General features: G+C 45.2%; 2 protein-coding genes across 3 annotated transcripts in view; one reads left to right on the forward strand and one right to left on the reverse strand.

The window, feature by feature from the left end:
- The window catches only part of Kank1 (KN motif and ankyrin repeat domains 1), a 232,556-nt gene that overhangs the window by 53,768 nt on the left and 162,507 nt on the right, over nucleotides 1-16,281 (forward strand). The gene's annotated exons all lie outside the window — the stretch shown is intronic.
- On the reverse strand, nucleotides 2,923-4,356 carry LOC101567787 (omega-amidase NIT2-like). The gene is made up of 3 exons (XM_023721935.1): nucleotides 4,269-4,356; nucleotides 3,322-3,955; nucleotides 2,923-3,193 (listed from the first exon to the last, which is right to left on the reverse strand). The coding sequence occupies exons 1-3, from the start codon at nucleotides 4,354-4,356 to the stop codon at nucleotides 3,046-3,048; spliced, it is 870 nt and encodes a 289-aa protein (XP_023577703.1). The 3' UTR covers nucleotides 2,923-3,045.

Genomic DNA, 16,281 nt, shown 5'->3' on the forward strand with positions numbered 1-16,281 from the left:
TTTTTTAAATTTGGATGTTTTTGAGACAGGGTCTTGCTTTATATTTCAAGTAGGACCTGAACTCACTATGTAGCCCAAGCTGGCCCCGAACTCACAGCCTGTGTAGTAGTGGCTTCACAGGCATGGACTACCACTCCTAGCTCATTTTATTGATGCATTCATTGTTACTGAAGTATTTTGTGGTCTTTTTTCAAACAATTTGGGTTGAGTATTCTTTCTCCTTTGGATATGTAGTTCACATATTTTAATTAATTAAGGCTTGCATTTGTTTTATTAGCTCCCATAGGCTTGGTCTGTGGGGTTTCTGTTTTCATTGATGCTACACTTTCTTGACTGCAAGGCTTTTTGTTGTTTTCGAAGTAGTCTGATAAGAGGGTTTATATTTCTCTGACATGGCTTTAGGAGGACAGTTTTTTCCTTCGTCTGTTGGCTGGTCATCATGCATACCTTTTTTTTCTGTGATAGTTCTAATGTGTGCTGTCCCTGGAGTGTGGTCTAGCATTGCTACTTTGCAGAGTTTATTGAATTCTCCTTTTCCCTACGGTGATTTGCAGATGTGTGTGAGCTGTACACTTGGGAAAACAGCTACCTTCCTGCAGGTGCCGTGGGTCTCCTCACAGCAGTAGATGCACGCATTTTCATTACAATGAAAAGCTGACCTCCTCAGGGCGCCCTGAGTCTGAGGCCTCACTGCGTGCCTAGCTCCGCAGTTGGAGATGAAGACCATGCCGTGTGGGTGTCAGCCAGCAGCCCAGCTGTAGCTACAGCTCGGCTCCCCGTAGTAGGAAAAAAACCTAGATGCAGGAGGGACCCCCTCCCAGACGCTGCCCTGTGACCCAGACCCTGTCTCTGAGGTGCTCTTGCCGGAAGGTTAATCTGTCAGAGGGTCTTTCATCACTGTAAAAGGCAGGCACAGTTCTCTTAATGCCATTGATAAGATTTGGGTGCATCCTGCTTTCTCCTGCTTACTGTGCGCAGTAAGCGCTGGAGAGGATCACTTTCCTTTTTCTTTTCTTTTTAAAGTTTTCAAAAATTCATTGATTCAGTAGTACTGATCACAGGAAAAAAAAAAAAAAAAAGATTCCTGATTAAGTATATTCCACTGCCCAGGCAATGGTTATTTTTAAAACTTTATTCAGTGTTGTCATGACCATGATTAAAAAAGGACATCGCCTTGTGACCTGCCAGAGGGCCAATGTGCTGCAGCTCATGTGCAGCTCCTTACAGACCCCGCTTGGTCCTCCTCCAGGGTCTCCTCTTGGGTTGTTCCTGCTTTTATTACCTGTCTTCATCCGAATCCACTGAGGAATGGGGCCATTCTGCTTTTGCTTCTTGGCCAGGAATCATTTGATTCTGAAAGCCTTGTGAGAAGACATGGTGCGGGCAGGAGGCGAGAGCGCGCACTCCGTGGCGGACTGAGGCAGAAGAGGCACTCTCCTTTTCTAACCCACCGATTTTCATTAACTTATGATAATTGTATACATCATGCACGTGGACATTTGTCATTTTAGGGTAGGAATATACACACTATTTAGAGAGTGATCAAATTATGTTGCTTTTCATATGAATTTGATAGTCATTTAAGACCTATTGGTGTTGGGCTGGCCAGATAGCTCAGCGGACTAAAGCACCTGCTTAGGCAGAGCACAGCAGCCAGGGTTTGGTACCTGGCATGGGGTACAGTGCTGGACCCCCTCAGGGGTGCACTGAGATGGCAATTGAGACTGGGCATGGTGGCCCATGCCTGTAATCCCAGTACTTGGGACGCTGAAAATGGGAATCACTACAAGTCCAATCTACGTAGTGAGACTCTGTAGACCCTGACCTAAAAAACCAAAAAAGACCTATTGGTTTTGTTCTTTGTAAAGTTAATGTTCAGTGCCTGATAATTTAAATTTGTGCCTTTTGCTGTTATAATAGAGGAATGATGAGTACATTGGTGCCTAAATTGGTGTGAGCACTTTTTGTGAATGTTATTTCCTTACTGATTATTACTGGGGCGGGGGGAGGGAATAAAAAGGAGAAAGATGTATTTGAGAAAAAAAACTGTATCCTCTCTAACAGCCCTCAATTCATTTTGGCTAGTGGGTGCCCCCGTTTCCCTGTAGACCCAGCCCGAGGGAGAGGGAGAGTTCCGGCTTCCAGGCCCTGCTCCACCGTGGGTGCTTCGTGTGTCACCAACATGGTGTCCTGTGTCTTCGCTCTGAGCACAAGCCTTGTTTCCAAGGCAAACAGTGATACTTAACCCCCCCCCCCCCATCTGTTTCAGAGAAGCCTTCTACAGAAAGCTTGCCGACAATTGTGATGGGACAGAAGCTACATAAAGCTCCTTTGGCAACACATGCTAATTGGTGTTGGTGCCCTGCTAAGGGAAATTCTGAACACCTACACAGGAAAGATTAATACAGTTAATCACCGCAGGGATAGATTAATAAAGTGAATGACCTCAGGAATGTATTACTTGTGAAGATTTAGCAAAATCACGTTATTCAAAAAGGTAGATAACTTTTTAATAGGTAAGGAAATAACTATTCTTCTCTTCTAAATTAGAAGTCACTTAAGTGAACATACTGATTTCAGGATGTATCCCCGTACTACAGTGCTTGCCTGGCGTTTATGAGGCTCCGGGGTTCAATCAGCAGCATTAAAAAAAAAATTGAACACATTTTATTTATTTTATTTTTTTAAATTTTTATTTTTTTTTTATTTATTTTATTTATTTTTTCGTACCAGGGATTGAACTCAGGACCTTGTGCTTGCCAGGCAGGCTCTTAAGCACCGAGCCATCTCCTCAGCCTCCTGGGTAGGATGAAGCAGAAACAGCCCAGCATGGTGATGCACACCTATAATCACAGCATTCACGAGGCTGAGGCAGAAACTTGCTGTGAGTCCAAGGCTAGGATTACCTAGCCAGACCAAAGCATGTGCTCAGCAGGATGTGAGAACTGGGGGGAGCCACACATCCACCCCCAAGAAAAAGGATTCAATAGGGAGTTTATCATGCTCCATATCTTCCTGTTTCATGACATGTTGGAAATATAATCCTTAGGGCTTTTTTGGTTCCACTGCATAGAGGTCTGGTCGCTTTTGTCTTAAAATTGGGATTTGCTGACGTATTTCAGCCAGCTTCTTCAGATCTATATCTGAATACAGGACCATTTCTTCAATGCCAGCTTTGGCTATGACTTCACCCCTAAAACAGATGCAGAGGAAAATGAATAGACTCACTGATGTCTGGTAATACTCAAGATCTCTTCGTTTTCCTCTGAGCATCTCATTTCCTCTGAGCATCTCATAAACAAAACAAAATGATCTCGAGATCAAGGATTCACAATGGTGCTGTGTCCCCAAGCAACGTAGGATGCTTTGTCATCCCGGGCAGGAGAGGCCGTGGCCACGTATACCTGATTATCAACAGCACGGCCTCGCTGAAGTAATTCCCAGTGAGCGGGTCCAGTGGTCAGATTGAAAGCTCCAGGATACACCAAGAGCTGGCATCCTCTCTGTGCATAGATTTGTGCAAGCTCTGCAAAACGCATGTCATAGCAGATGCCCAGGCCCACTCTGCAGTAAGAGGTATCAAATGTGGAGAAACTATCACCAGGACTCAATGTTTTGGATTCTTGAAATGTAATTTTCCCAGGAACATCAATGTCAAACAGATGGATTTTTCTGTGTTTTACTAGTAAACTTCCATCAGGCCCAAAAACAGGACAGGTGTTATATAATTTTCCAGCATCTTCCTCAGGGATGGAGCCTCCAATGAGATATACGCCGCACTCTTTTGCTACTTCAGAAAGCTTCTGTGTGGATTCACCAGGAATTTTCTCTGCATATTCAGGAAAATATTTTGTACCATATGGAGAATTAAAGTATTCAAGCCATGGTCTCCCGGGAGGACAATCCGAAGCCGGAGCATGCAGGGGCGCGGCCAAGACGCCGCAGCGCGAGGGGCCTGAACACATTTTAAAAACAAGAGTGATGGCCCTAGTCGTCAGGCATGTGTAATCTCACAACATTTATGCTTCTAGACTTACCCAATTCAGCTATTTTGAAAGAATGTCAGAAATGCAATTGGAATGTAGAATCTAAACTGAGAAATTTAAACCCAAGGAGTGGGATATGCTCCTTAACTTATCAGAAAAATTAATGGCAACTTATTTTGTAAGGCAGTGGATAATTTAGAAAAATGCAATACAGGCTTTTGGGTAAGGACTCAGATTTTTATTCTTTAGCTTCATGCCTGATAAATGAAATCTTAAGCTCACCAGGGAGAACACCTCCCCAGAGGTCACCTAGGAGTCTGGGTGCAGAGCAGCTTTGGAACCTGCTGTGGTTGGGCACCTTGTCTGCCATCCCGTATAAGAGTAGCCAGGCAGAAATGCCTGCTCTCCTTGTTTTCAAGGTACTTCAGTTTAAAACAAGTTGAAACTGGACGGTTAACATCTTCCCTCCATTGATGTAGCCCTAGCTTGTATTTGTAATAAATAAGGATTAGAATATTTATTCTCTTTTAGGGTACATATATTTTCAGCAGAGATTTTAGTAGTGCATTATTGGTAACAACGCATCTTTTAACTGACAAGATGACAAAGGCTATTTTGGCCGAATGGTATTTCTTTTTTTCAGAAGATTTCAGAAATACAATTTCCTCTTGTTAGAATAAAGTACCATTGGATCCAGTGGTAGGCATTAGCTGAATGTGGTGGCATGTACCTGTAACCCTAGCACTCTGAGAGGCTGAGAAGGGAGGACTGCAAGTTCAAGCCCAGCCGGGGCAACTTAGTGACTTAGTAAAGCCCTGTCACAAAAATTAAGAGGCTGGACACGAAGCTCAGTTTAAAGGCCCTGGGTTTATTTCTTAGTACTGAAAAAAAAAAAAGTATCTATAGGACTTGCTTGTTCATGTTTTGCAGTTTCTGTAGACATCAGAGTGTAGTCCCAATCCAGCAGCATTTAGGTTTGGGAGAAAACTACCCTTCCTTCTAGCATGCTTTGAGAAAAATGTTTAAGCAGATGTAGAGTTTACTGGCAGAGGCATGAGTTTGACTGTCAGGATGGCTGAACTTAGTCAAGTGTTTCATGAGTTGATGATATCAGCAAAGGACAATTTTTTTTTTTTTTTAATGTATTTAGGACAGAGTCTACAGGTTCTCACTACGTAGACCCGACTCCTAGTGATCCTCCTGTATTCAGCCTCCCAAGCACTGGGATTACAGGCATGTGTCACCACTGCCCAGTCTCAGTTGCTGTCTCAGTGTGCATGCCCTGGGGGCAAGGCCAGCACACTGCCCGGGAATCGAATCCCGGCTGCTGCACTCTGCCTAAGCAGGCACTTTTAGTCCACTGAGCTATCTCGCTGGCCCTGACAATCTTTGTAGTGAAAGAGGAAAACATAATCTGTAACTATGGTAGGCCTAGAAAAATACAGTTGCTGGTTTACCAGTCTCTATACTTACTACATTAAATTTAGGATCCCCCCCACCTTGGCCAAGAGCTAACACAAGCCACTCTCTTCTAAAGAAAATGCTAGAAGATTGATAGAGTCCTCCAAGGCAGCACTGTCTCTCACCCCACTGATTGCTGTTCACTTTGAAAATCCTGAGTAAGATGAGAGATGGAGAAATTATTTACTGTGGCGAGAGTGGTTAATGCAAACACACTCTACAAAGGCTCGCTCTTAGGTTGGCTTGACTGTCGATGGACAATGTGCTTCTTGTTTTTGTAATTGCAGTTAACTTTAATTAGAGGCTCAGAGTAGAAAGCTAGAGCTGCTTGAAGTTTGTAGGGATTAATGGGCCATGTCATCCACTGCAGCTTGGTCCCTCCAGGATGTGCCAGGGCAGCCTGGCTTTGTCTCTCTGTGGAAGGCGTCATGTCCTGTAGAAATCACTGCACCATCCCTCACATCACGTGGCTTTTGTTCCCTGGCTGGAAGGCTGGAGCGACCCCTCTCAGGCCCACTTCTCTTTTAGGAAAGGCCACTAAAGTTCTACACCTGTAGCATTCCATAAACTTAAGGAGCCTGAGGTTGGTGAGTGGGCAGGGCACCAGCTGTCTTTGCCACATGCCAGAGTTTGAGCTCTGGTAACTAATGAGGTTCAAGAGAACAGTTCCTTGGCAGACTTTACTGCCTGGCCCAGTTGGCTGGCATGATCCAAAAAAATGGACACTGCTTCTCCCTTTTTCCTCCCTGAAGCAGGGAATTTGTATGGTTGCTAATAGCAGTCCCACCTTTTTTCAACCAGGTCGAGGCTTTAGATTTGTGATGCTTTATTGAAAATTCTCTAAGTATGCACATATTCAAAACTGAAACCTACCCTTTGTCTTCATATTCACAATGCAACGTGACTTTTTTTCATGAGGGAAAATAAAACTTTCTCAAATTAGTCTGAATTGGAGAGTGTTTTTATTTGCAAGACTTTACCTTAAAGAAAGAGTTCCTAGGTTTTTGCTATTTTGGTTAGCTGATTAGGGCGCCTAGGGCACTCATCTTAAACACTACAAATCAGAGTGAATGGTATGCTAAAAGAGATGGCCCTTCAGTGGATACCAGCATCTTCTCAGCTACCTAGTAATGGTCATAATGATCAGCGGTGAGATTTCCAGTATTCATGGAGATAAGGGTTTACGAATGGAAAGGTAAGGACAGAGAAAATAAAGTACCTACCTGAGGTCACCACATCTTTAATTCTTTATATAAGAGACCACTGTTTAATAAATTCTAGCTAACAAGGAAACAGTGGCTCTAACCTAAGTTTGCTGAGTGGATCTCAAAGTGTGCCATATATCAGTAGCATCATTTAATGTTTAATTTCTGATTAATCCTAAAATAGGAATATTTTTTCTACTGGAACCCTCCATACTAAGTTTTAAAATTTAGTTTCTGTTTTGAAAGCACAGTACTGGATTTATGCATTATTGTAGTATCAGTACAAGTTCTTAAGAATCAGATCAGTTATGACCATGGAAAGCAAAATGTTTATTTCCAAGCTACATTGTCCTTTACCTTTTCAAGAAATTGTCCTTAGATATGTATCAGAGAAATTATTACAGCCATAACCAGTTCTTTCAAAAATCAGACACTGGTTTAGACAATTTTCCCCCACCTGGGTATAATATTTAACTTTTATTTGCAATGGAGGCCTAATCTAAGATAAAAATTTCATCCCTAAAATGACACATCCTTAGAAGGGAAAGGGGCAGAGAACAGAGCATCCTCATAATTCTAGGAGTTTTAATGTTATACCTCAAATTAATAAAATGTCCACAGCAGGAAATAGGAGGATTGACTGTGTACAGACTTGAACCTAGAGACATCAAACTGTAAGCTGAAGAGGGCTCAGCATGCAGCCATAAAAGCTGGGCTTAGATGGGCCAGTTTGGCAGGAGAAGCACACTGAGTCTGGGGAGGTGGGGCACGCAGTCACAGGGCAGGTGCCCCTGACGCAGACGGGAGCCTCACCTCGCAGCACCCATCCCCTGCCCACCCTGCCGCACATCTCCTTCCCTCTGTTTCAGGACTTCAAGTTATTTACTTGATAATGTGTTAACAGGAAAAAGATGGTGTTCAGTATTTTCTCACAATACTGAAATCCTTCTAAAAACTCAGGATATTTAGAGAAAACCTGGCAACCAAGAATAGAAAAGCATAAGAGAGCCAAAGAACTCCGTGATTGTCCCTGTGTCTCTCGGGTCCATCTTCACCCCTCTGCAGACCGGCTCTGTCTGCCGTGCTGTTCAGAGGAACCCATTGTAGGTCTTCCTGCATGTGCAATCTGCCTAGCAGATCCCAAGCCCCAATTTCAAAGCCTTGGGGGGAGGGGATCACCTTGCTCAGCCGGGGTCTGAGGTTCTTGCTTGTTCTGGTGGTCCCTGGCTGGGTAGGGTATGTCTTGGTTGGGAGATGATATGGGAACAGGCTGCTTTGACCCCATGGCCCCACACGAGGATCCCGAGGAAGGGAATTTAGCCTGCATATACCATTGGCACATGGCTATGGCTTTATTCACTCCCCCGCTCTCTGAAGGTGCAGTCTCTCTTGGCCACAAAAAACCTAGATATTGGACCTCAAAAACCTCCAGCCAGACAGTGAGTGAATGGGAACTGTGGACCTTGGATAACTCCACAGTGACGGCACCTGCAGAGGCTGCCTGGCACCTGGCACCTGCTGCCTGCAGGTCTTTGTCAGGCAGGGCCCCCTCCCCACAGCAGTGGCGATGCTTGAGATTGGGTGAGCTTGGTGAAATGCTTCCCTTGTGCAGACACCTTCTCTGAATCTCTGGAATGTGAGCTGCATCCATTCTGAATACTATTCTACACCCTGACGGCAGCGATCTCTCAGACCTAAGAGAAGCCTAGGTGATGGAGTTCTAACTCTGCTTCCCTGGGTTGTGTGCTTACTTAGGTGCTGATTTAATTTAGGAATGAAATTAGTTCCCAAACCAGGAATCTGGGGCTACTGGGGTCCTTTAAATGGACTCGATTTGGACTTTTTCCAGTGTGGTAGAAAGGTTCACTTCACTGTTCTTGAGCCCCTTTCCTGTGCTACCCTCTAGGGGCTGTGCCCAGGCCCCGGGCCTTGGGATCTGGGCTGATGTCTGGCAGCTACCCTGGATCTCTGTTCACACCAGTCCCTGCCACCTCTGGGGCATGTGTAGGCTGGGAGGGCACTAATGCCTTGTCACATGTGGAGTCCAGGCTCAGGCCCAGCATCTAGGCATTCTTCGGGGGCCCCTGCAGATGTGGCTTCTGCTGCCTGAGTTCCACACGGTCCTCTAAGAATGTCCTTATCTTGGGGGATATGGCTTTCTTCAACCTTTTCTCTTTAAACCCTGCTGCAACTTACCTGAAGCAGAAAAAGCAGAGGCTGCCTCACAGGTGAGTGTGGAAAGTTCAGATAGAAGGGCAGACTGTGTTAGAAAGCTGCCTGCCGAGTCAGTGCCAATCCCAGTGCCCGCTGCAGCCTGGCATGTGGTAAGCTCTGCTTCTCTCTGGCCACCTAGCTGTCGTCTCCTGTTGCAGCTGCCCACTGAGGTGTTGGCGGCATCTCCTCACACCTGGTGATTTGCAGGGGATTTGTACCTGCTCTGGACTGGCAGAGGTGTGTGAGGCATTGCAGTGGCTTCCAAAGCACTTTTGGAAACTGGTTTATTCCTGTAGTGAAGCCTTCAAAATCCTAGTATGTATAAATCTTCAGTGAATTAGTAGAAATATATATTTCTTGTTTCTAGCAATGATTAATCTAGTTCTATTAATAGTTTTCAGAGAGGACTGGGGATATAGCTCAGCAGCGTAAGCACCTGCCAGGCAAGCACAAGGTCTCAAGTTTGATCCCCAGTACAACCAAAAAAGTGTTCGGAGAAACTCATGTCCTAAGCTCACACACTGGCCTTTTGCCCCCAGAACCTGCAGTGAGCAGAGTACCGTGAGTTACTACCCCCGACACGGATCAGCTGTCTTTCTGTTCTCATTATTTTAAATGCTGCCTTGCTGCAGCTCAATCAATACGAATGAATGAATGAATGAATGAATGAATGAATGAATGAATGAATGAATGAATGAATGAATGAATGAATGAATGAGGGTTTGCCTGGGGTTCGATCCCCAGTACCACATGCTATGCCGGCCCTGCCCCTGGGCGCACTGAGCTGGCCACTGAGACCAGGTGTGATGGCGCACACCTGTAATCACAGCGCTGTGGAGGCTGAAAACAGGAGGATCACTATGAATCTGACCCTGCACCAAATACATAAAATACATACATTCATTCATTCATACATACATACATACATACATACATATATACATACATACCTTCTGGGGGAGGGTAAGTAGGGACACCTGGAGGAGCTCCATATAAGAGATGTCAAAGCCTATACACATTAATCAAAATTCATAGTTTGGGCAGCTAGCATATTAGGTTCTGTGACTGCTGCTTCATCTAGAATTTCAGTACAGGTTCCGCATGAAATATTTACAGAGTGTAGTGTTCTGCCTCCACCAGAAGCCTGGGTTCAGGTGTGCGCTGTTACTATGGAAGGTGCAACCATGTGAGCTGCTGAAGTGCCTTCAGGGGTGTTTGGAAGAGAGCGAGGCTTGGGTTCAGTTTGTTGCGTTTGATAAAGTAGCCATGGTTCCTGGCCAAAAATATTTACCTTATTATCAGAATGCTTGATGATAAATACATATCACAGAAGAAAGAAAGGAGACTTGACTTCAGAAATAGGAAAAGAAGTACCAGATATTCATCCTCAAACATGGCAATTTAAATATTCAAATTTTTATAGAATACAAAAATTAAACATAAATGATACTGCCCAGTTTAAAAAGGTGTGGAAGAGTAGGTATTGTTTTCTGCTAATTGAATTAACTATCAAAACCTCATCTTTTCCATGCTATTAATCTATAACTTTATCCTAGGTAAATACTTAATAATAGATGGAAGGATATCCATCTTAACATTATTTATATCCGAAAATTGGAAGTACCTTCAATGCTTCCAAGGGGGTTTAAATGAATTACAAAGTAGACATCAAAAATGAAAGTGCAGAAGACTGTTAACTGACGCAGTACATCTACCGAATGAGCTAGATCATGAAAGAATTGAAAATTAGCTGAGGATTTTTATATTTGATACAAGACACTAAGTGTGGATAGAAGAGAACTCTGGACATAGAAATATAAGACCAGAGAACTTTGTAGACGTGGCGTAGTATTCTGCTAGGTGGCATAGAAATGACAGATGCGGTGTGATCTGCAAGACTCAAGATCTCACTGGTGGTTTTGTTTTTGTTTTTGCACTAGGAAGTGAACTCAGGACCTTGTCTTTTGTTTCCATGGTCCTGGAGATTGGGCCAGAACTTTCATACTGAGCCATATTTCCAACCCATTTTATTTTATTAACTATGTTATTTTACTGTATTTGAACTTGTAGACAGATTGTCACTAAGTTGTTAAATCGCCTGGGCTGGGTTTGAAGTGCAGTCTTCCTGCTTGATTCACTTTCCCAGGGTGCAGAGAATCCAGGCATGCAACACCATGGCAAGCTTCATTGTTTTTATTCTGCACCAGCCTTAGGGATCAAGATTATCCCTACTTTCTATATAGCAAAACTGAGTTTTGAGAAGAACGGACGTAACTTACTGAAATTCGAAAGCACAGCCGGAGCAACACTCATGCCCGGGGATGTCTAACTTCAGAGCCTAGTGCGGATGGAGAAGACTGCACTTAGCTCTTCGTTGTACAGTGCAGAAAACTGCCTGGAACAGGGACCTTCAGGGTATTAGAGGTTCTAGAGTGAAAGCGGCTGCTCTGAGCAAGAGGCCAGCTTAGAGGATGATAAAATGTAGGCGGATGGTGCATGCCAAAGGATGTGGCTGTAGGGGCAGAGCAGGGGTGAAGAAGAAGCAGCACATTCGTGGGAAAGGAGTAATAGACTGGCCTTGGAGTGAGGAATGATGGAAAGGGATGGCTTGCCCAGTCTCAAGGTTTTATTAATCCCAAGGAGCTTGCACTTGTAGTGTTAGTGAGGGAGTGGCTTGAGTCTGAAGTGACAGATAACAAAACATAAAATTTAGGTGGTAAGCACGAACTGACCTAGGTGTGTATTAGCAAAAACATAGAGGAGGGAGAAGTTTAGGGCTGAAGGTGAAGAGCTGTTGAGGGGCCTGGCCCTTTTCCATGAACTCTTGGTGTCTGGTGTCTGGTGTTTGCAGCACCCTTCGTTCCTTTGTTTCGGTGCACCCCCTTCTCCCCTGCAGGCAGTGGCACGGTTGTATTCTGATTCCTAAAGTGCACAGCTATCTCATAACCGAGGCCCCCCTCCTGTGGGCCTCAGGCCTCGAATGAGAACTGCTCCGTACACTTCCCTCAGCGAGATTCTTTCTTTCAGCACAATTGTCACCAGAGTGGATGGACTGCTAAGCAAAACACTTGAATTGCTTCCATCTTTCACCCACCCTAGGAAATGGTCCACAGAGTTGAAATATTTATTGCGGGATCGTATGGCCTTCGGCAATTAGAGTAAAATGTACTTTCTGCCCTATAACTATCACGAAGTTGTCGTGTTTCTGTCCTTTGACTTTGCTTTCTGAAGATGTTAATCTATTTTCTTCCCTTAACCTCTATGTTCTAATAATCCTTTCAGAGTGAACTTAATCTGCAAAATGTATAAGAGGGCAGAAAAGACCTTTATAGGCTGAGATCAGAGCTGCTGTTTGAATAGAAGTGAAATGTATTACTCTTTAGAGTAAACCAACAAAAGTACTCTTATTTCCATAAACACAGTGTGCACAGACTGCATTATACTAGAAAATCTTACTAGGTCAAAAAGAATATTATTAAGGCTTCTTGAAAAATGAGGTACTTAAATGTTAATATATGTCTGGGCTTGTTTAAGTAACAAAAATCTAACAGAGAATTTAAAAGAAAAAAGTTTGTCACAGCTTCACCTATGCCAGGCTGTGGAGCAAGCTCTTTATATATGCTAGTATATTAATTTTCACAACTCGATGAGGTTGATATGTTCATCTCCATTTGTGCGTAAGAAATGAAGTGACTTGGCTGTGCTTGTACAGCCAGCGAGCCCATTAATTTGAGCTAGGTACTAAGGCCTAAGCCAGTGATACATACTTAACAAAATGCTTGTTCCTTTTCTCTGTATCATTTTAATTTAGGTTTGCACTGGTTTCTCTGGCCCAGGATTCCGGGACCCCTGGACCACAGCCCAGTACTAATCTATGGCCCGTTAGGGACTGAGATGCACAGCACAAGGTGAGCGGAGGCGGAGTGAGCTGAGCTTCACGTGCCTTCGCAGCTGTGCCCCGTGGCCTCCAGTAGCACCTGAGTTCCCCTCGCGTCAGCCTGGCGGCGGCATGAGATTCTCATGGGTGCACAAACCCTACTGTGAACTGCGTGTGCGAGGGCTCTAGGCTTTGTGCTCCTTATGAGAATCTAGCGCCTGACGGTCTAGTGGAGCTGAGAAGGCGGTGCTAGCTGGGGCACAGCTGCAAATGCAGATGGCTTTAGCCAGGAGGTGTGACTGCACCGTGGCTGTGGCAGTGGTTTGCAGACTCACATCAGAACTCTGTCAGCGAGGGGCAAGGGACAGGTAAGCTGGATCTGGTGGCAGGCTTTAAGTTAGACTCTGACACTTCCTTTTGTCTTCATATGGCCCTCCCATTACTTTATCTGTCACTTCCATCTACAGCTCTTTCTTTACTTATCTCTGTCACAGTTTTGATGAGCCCTATGCTAACCCAAGCCAAAATGATCCCAGATCAGGTGTCATCAGAGAACTTCACCAAGAGGGGAAAGACCCTTGAAGTCATCACCCTGCCCCTGATTCATGGAAAAATGTTTTCTACACAACCAGTTCCTGTGCCGACATGGTTATGGACTACTGGTTTGTCTTATCTCTTTTTGTTGCACATTCACGCTGTTGCTCTGTATTTGATCTTAAAAGGAACCTTGCTGGGAGCAGTCTTCACAGACCTTCATGATTCCCTAGGATGAATCGCTCCCGAGCAGCATCCATGGGTCAGTGGCCTTGTAGTCCTTAGGTCGATGCCCCCTAATGGGCTTCTCCAAAGGTGGTGCAGTGGGTGTTCTCAGCAGCAGTCTGTACAAGCGCCTGGTGCCTCTTGTCCTCCGGCAGCACTGATGGTCGGCCATTTGAATATGGCTTCAGATAGTTTATATTTTTATTCTACATTTTTAGAATATCCCAAGGCCTCTTGACAAGACTCATGCCCTCTCATGCCTCTAATGCCTTGGTACTCATGACTTCCTTCTTCTCTCTGCTTAGAACCCACTTGGGCAACGAAGGAATTATGGTACAGGTGTGTAAGGGTGTGGGCGTGGATAGGAGACGGCTGGCTTCAAATTATCTGCCTGATTTTCCTTCAACAAAATGGAAATATGTGACCATAAAACCTCTTGTACAATGGAACAGGGCCCAGTTGTTGGTACTACTCAATAATTGTTGGTCTTTCAGAAGTCCACAGCATCTAGTTGAAAAACAAAAGGACTGTCTCATTGCCATTTGTTTCTCAATAAAATTATGGAAAAAAATTAAATTAAATGTTTTTAAAAAAGGATATTCTTGCTTTGAATGAAATATGATTGCTTCTAAATTAGTAACTCTGTAGACAGTAGAGTGCTGGCCTGGTAGTAGAGTACTAGAGCAGACACTGACCAGGTGCCCACTGGGCACCAAGAGCTTTCCCTGCCCTGGTGGAGACAGCGAGCTCGGGTGTTCTGAGGAGAAAACAGTGTCAGGGATCAGAGCATTGGCAGGCTTTACGGCTCCCTGTGTACTTTCCCACACGATCTCATGTGCTGCTCCTAACACACCCGTGAGAGAGGCGGAGCAGATGTTGTGAGCCTGGTTTTAGAGAGGAGGAAATTAACTTGGAGGATTAAGTGCCTTGCTCCCTTGAGGTTATGGTCAGTGGCAGAGCTGGGTATGTGTTCTAGGCCTTGTGACTGAGTCAGTCTGTGTCTCCTGCCCGCCCGCCTGCCTGCCCTAGTTCTTTCCTTTCCTCCTTTCCTCCCTCCCTCCCATCCTGGGGGTTGAACCCAGGCCTTTGCAGTGAGATGTATCTCCAGCCCTTTTATTATTTATTTAGTTTGAGACAGGGTCTTGCTAAACCACTAAGCTGTCCAGGCTGGGCTTGCACTTCCTATCTTCCTGCCTTGGCCTCCTAGCGGGCTGGGATTATAGGTGCGTACCACTGTGCCCGACTCTGAATCTTCACTTTTGGTGCTTCGGGTTATAATAAATGAAGGAAGTCCAGGTGTGCATAGCCAGGCTTACTGGAAAAGTGATTTCCTTAGGAAGGGGGAGCAAAAGGGATGCCATGGGGGTGGGGTGCAGGAGAGGTGAGATTGCCTACTTGGGGATTCCAGCAATTAGAGGACACAGTGGAGGGGCCGGAGGAAGAAGTCATGAAGAAAGGGGAAATACAGTAGGCCTCACTGCCCGTGGGAGGAGGTCAAAGGAAGAGAGCTTTGGTTTTTTTAAGTTAACACATAATCACCACACTTACGGGATTATAGTATGAGATTTCAGTACAAGCATACAGCTTGTAATGATCAAATCCAGGGAACTTTCCTCATCATCTCAAAGCCGTGTGTCATTTCTTGTAGTTGGCCTGCCCCAAGACCCATTTTACAGAGAAGAGGGTTGCATTCTCCACACTGGGAGGGAAGGAAGAGATGGGGTGCTCTGGGATAGAAAGGAGCATCTCAGGAACTGAAGGCGGTGGCCTGAGCTCCCGAATAAGCAGAACCATAGTTGTGGGGAGTAAGCGTGGTCAGTTTTGGGATTTAGATCTGAGAAAGGAAGACTGTGGGACGTGGCTGTGGACTTAGAAGCAACTGTCAGAGGCCTCTGTGGCCCAGGACCCGGGAATCAGAGAGCGCCTGGGCTCCGGGAGTGGATTTTGCAGGCAGCAGCTTGATGGAGGGGTACTGTGGGCAGTTTGCCAGGCTTTCCCAACTGTCCGGAGGTTCCTTCCTGAGCTCAGCCCAAGGCAGGTGCAGGGCCAGTAGGAGGAAAGCGGAAGTCCTCCTGCCTGTAGCATGAGAAGAGAGGAGTTTTTGCAGTAACTTTGTTGCTTCCAATGGCCGAAGCCACCGCCAGGCTGTGTCTGAGGGCATTTCGCTCTTCAGTTAGGTACTGCTGCGATGGGATTTGTGCCTGCGTGGATGGGGACGTGGTCTCATAGTCGGTAGAGAAACAAGAAGCAGGAATCCTCAGTGCCTGGTGCCACAGGCCCTTCCTTGTCAAGGGTTGTGCTTTATAGTCAGGTGGGTGAGGTGGAAAGATGGTGGAGATTTCCTGAGCAGTGAAATAAGGAGTTGGAGTCCTCAGAAACTTTCAGATCCCCTTCCTGTCATTAGTGTCTTCTGATTCAGCTCCAGCCTAAACTGAGTCTCCCCCTGTCATTACCTTTACTAAATAGTTTAGCGCATCTCCAGTCATTTTAGAATTGTTTAGTCCCCCAGCCTCAGGGCTTTCCCGCTCAGCTACATCCCCATCTCCCCCAGCCACCCCCACCTAATTTTTTGTTTTGAGACAGGAGTGCACTAATTTGCCCAGGCTGGGCTTGGACCTGTGGTCCTTCTGCCTCAGCCTCCCAGAATGTTGAGATTAGTGGGGCTACTTTGCTAATTGTTAAAAGCTATTTCTCAGATGGAAGACTAATATCTAGATTATATAAAAAACTAAAAAAATTAGACACCTCTCCCCAAACTAAAAGACCCAATCAAAACACA

The sequence above is a fragment of the Octodon degus genome, unplaced genomic scaffold (assembly GCF_000260255.1).
Source record: "Octodon degus isolate 3935 unplaced genomic scaffold, OctDeg1.0 scaffold00087, whole genome shotgun sequence".
NCBI lineage: Eukaryota > Metazoa > Chordata > Mammalia > Rodentia > Octodontidae > Octodon > Octodon degus.

Coding starts and splice junctions, on each gene's coding strand:
- LOC101567787 (XM_023721935.1), bottom strand. CDS start 4,356: ATGGCAGACAAGGTGCCCAACCACAGCAGGTTCCAAAGCTGCTCTGCA. Junction 3,956..4,268: donor CTGGGGAGGTGTTCTCCCTG/GTGAGCTTAAGA, acceptor AAATGTGTTCAG/GCCCCTCGCGCTGCGGCGTC. Junction 3,194..3,321: donor AGCACCATTGTGAATCCTTG/ATCTCGAGATCA, acceptor CATCTGTTTTAG/GGGTGAAGTCATAGCCAAAG.